Source organism: Berghia stephanieae, chromosome 5, assembly GCF_034508935.2.
Source record: "Berghia stephanieae isolate SIO BIC M18660-M18661 chromosome 5, UCSD_Bste_1.3, whole genome shotgun sequence".
NCBI classification, from domain to species: Eukaryota; Metazoa; Mollusca; class Gastropoda; order Nudibranchia; family Aeolidiidae; genus Berghia; species Berghia stephanieae.
Genome location: NC_088364.1, coordinates 6,501,083 through 6,503,582, shown reverse-complemented (window position 1 = coordinate 6,503,582; position 2,500 = coordinate 6,501,083). Strand labels below are relative to the sequence as shown.

General features: G+C 41.4%; 1 protein-coding gene across 1 annotated transcript in view; it reads left to right on the top strand.

Annotated features, from left to right (window-relative positions):
- The window catches only part of LOC144972310 (polycystin-1-like protein 2), a 43,277-nt gene that overhangs the window by 9,810 nt on the left and 30,967 nt on the right, over positions 1–2,500 (top strand). The window contains exon 6 of the mRNA XM_078913398.1: positions 2,366–2,494. Coding sequence (XP_078769524.1) covers positions 2,366–2,494 — 129 coding nt within the window. The remainder of the gene's footprint in view (positions 1–2,365; positions 2,495–2,500) is intronic.

Here is a 2,500-nt window from a genome sequence, read left to right as displayed (position 1 = left end):
CAACACAAATATTATGAAGCCAGACCAACAACAACTCACACAAGGCTAGCACTATTAGGTCAGCAGTTTGTTTACATTGCAACCGAGTTTGTCTCACTTTTCACTCTATCTATAGATAGTTCGAAGATGACGTCACTCAGGTCTTTGTTATTGTTTTTGCCATCCGCGTTTGTGAGTTGTTCTCACTAAACTGTATTAACCTGACTATAAAAGTTCATGGTTACACAGAGTTTGTGTGTTGGTCCGTTATACTTCCGGATGGCAATGTTGTGAACTCCTTGGCCAAGCGCATTCTATCTATAGATAGTTCGAAGGTCTTTGTTATTGTTTTTTGCCATCCGCGTTTATGAGTAATGCTCACTGAACTGTATTAACCTGACGATAAACGTTCATGGATACACACAGTTTTGTGTGTTGGTCCGTAGTACTTCCGGATGGCAATGTTATGAGCTTCTTAGCCAAGCGCATTCTGTATATAAAGAAAAGAGTTCCTTATGGATACTGAATAGTGGTTTTGCACTATTCAGTATATAATACTGAATAACCACTTCGTTCACACAATAATTAACACAGACTTGAAGCGCCCCGAGAGCCATCGTGAGCGGTCCTACTAATTGCCATCCGGATCCGTCCAGCGGCCTAGGGAAGCCGTCCGGAGGTCATCTAGAGCATTCTCAAGCCACCCGGAGGCCCCCAGAGCTGTACGAAGCTTTCAATTGTCCGAAAGGGAGGCTCTTCCGAAAGCTCCTCGTTCTGCGCTGGACGGCTCCGGACGGAAATTTTTATTAGAGTTAAAGTCGGAAAAAGATCTTGCAGACCCTCAGTCACTCGCAAAGGATAGAGACAGGCGTGCAGTTATTTGCAAGTCTGATAACCCAATTTCTTATGGATTCATTGTTGTAATGGAAATCTAAAAAAAAATAATAAAATGACGCAAAATATTGTTCATTACAATAATGTTAAACTAGGCCCATTAGTGGGTTCGGATGTCAGGCCTGTATATATGTAGACGTTGATAAAGACCAATAGAGGGAATTCATCAATAGAATTAGAGTTGTCGAGGCACCCCAGTTGGTTTATTAGGAGGCGGACGGCAATAAGCCAATAAGTCAGGACGAGTGTATTTCAGAATGATTGCTATTCTTAAGCATTAATAGGATTCAATAGTCTGGTGTCACGTCCGCTCGACAACCACCAGCTGGGTTCTAAACAAATAAAATGGGTACCTTTTATTGTTCATGCTGGCTAGAACTTTTTCACATGTCATGCGATCAGAATGTATAAAAGTCAAAACAAGACCAGATTTATAATGTTTTTCTCCTCTGGATACACTTTTAGCTCGTCGGAGAAGTATTTTATAAGGGCGGTGATGGAGATATTTGCGTCCGATAGTTTAGAATCAGTTACTATACGTCATTACGAGGGAAGTGACGTCAAAAGACAAGTCTTTAGCCACAAAAGAAAACAAATCTTGAGTTGTATTCACTCGTTCAACCAACGGGATCACTTTTTTCCTTGAGGTCTACTAACAACAACTCACTAGATGATGCTAAAACCTAAAAAAAAATAACGTCAAACTATAAGTCCTAGAGGGTTCTAGCGAAACCATCGTTAACATATTATTATAGCCTGACACTAGAACCCTCTGTGACTGGCAGTTTGACGTTATTTTTTTGGTTTGTGTAGCGTCTGGTGAGTTGTCGTTAGTAGATATCAAGGAAACAAGTCAATTCATTGGTTGAACTATTTGTTTTCTTTTGTGGCGAAAGACTGGCATTTTGACGTCATTTTTTGGTCAGTGTCAGGCTATAACTTTACGATGGCTACGGTTCTAGTGTCAGGCTTTATTATGTCAACGATGGCTACGGTTCTAGTGTCAGGCTATAACTTTACGATGGCTACGGTTCTAGTGTCAGGCTTTATTATGTTAACGATGGCTACGGTTCTAGTGTCAGGCTATAACTTTACCATGGCTACGGTTCTAGTGTCAGGCTATAACTTTACGATGGCTACGGTTCTAGTGTCAGGCTTTATTATGTTAACGATGGCTACGGTTCTAGTGTCAGGCTATAACTTTACGATGACTACGGTTCTAGTGTCAGGCTATAACTTTACGATGGCTACGGTTCTAGTGTCAGGCTATAACTTTACGATGGCTACGGTTCTAGTGTCAGGCCATATTATCTTTACGATGGCTACGGTTCTAGTGTCAGGCTATAACTTTACGATGGCTACGGTTCTAGTGTCAGGCTATAACTTTACGATGGCTACGGTTCTAGTGTCAGGCTTTATTATGTTAACGATGGCTACGGTTGAACCCTATTGAGATCTGCAGACAATAAATTCAAAACATTATTTGCACCAGTCCAACTCCATTGAGACGGAGGAACAGTTTACCAAGATTGATGTTCCCAATTTGGACTCCAAAGATGGTCTTCCCGGTCTTCTAGACGTGAACACGGCAAAGGATCCTCTGAAGGACACGTTGGCAGAGGTAAAC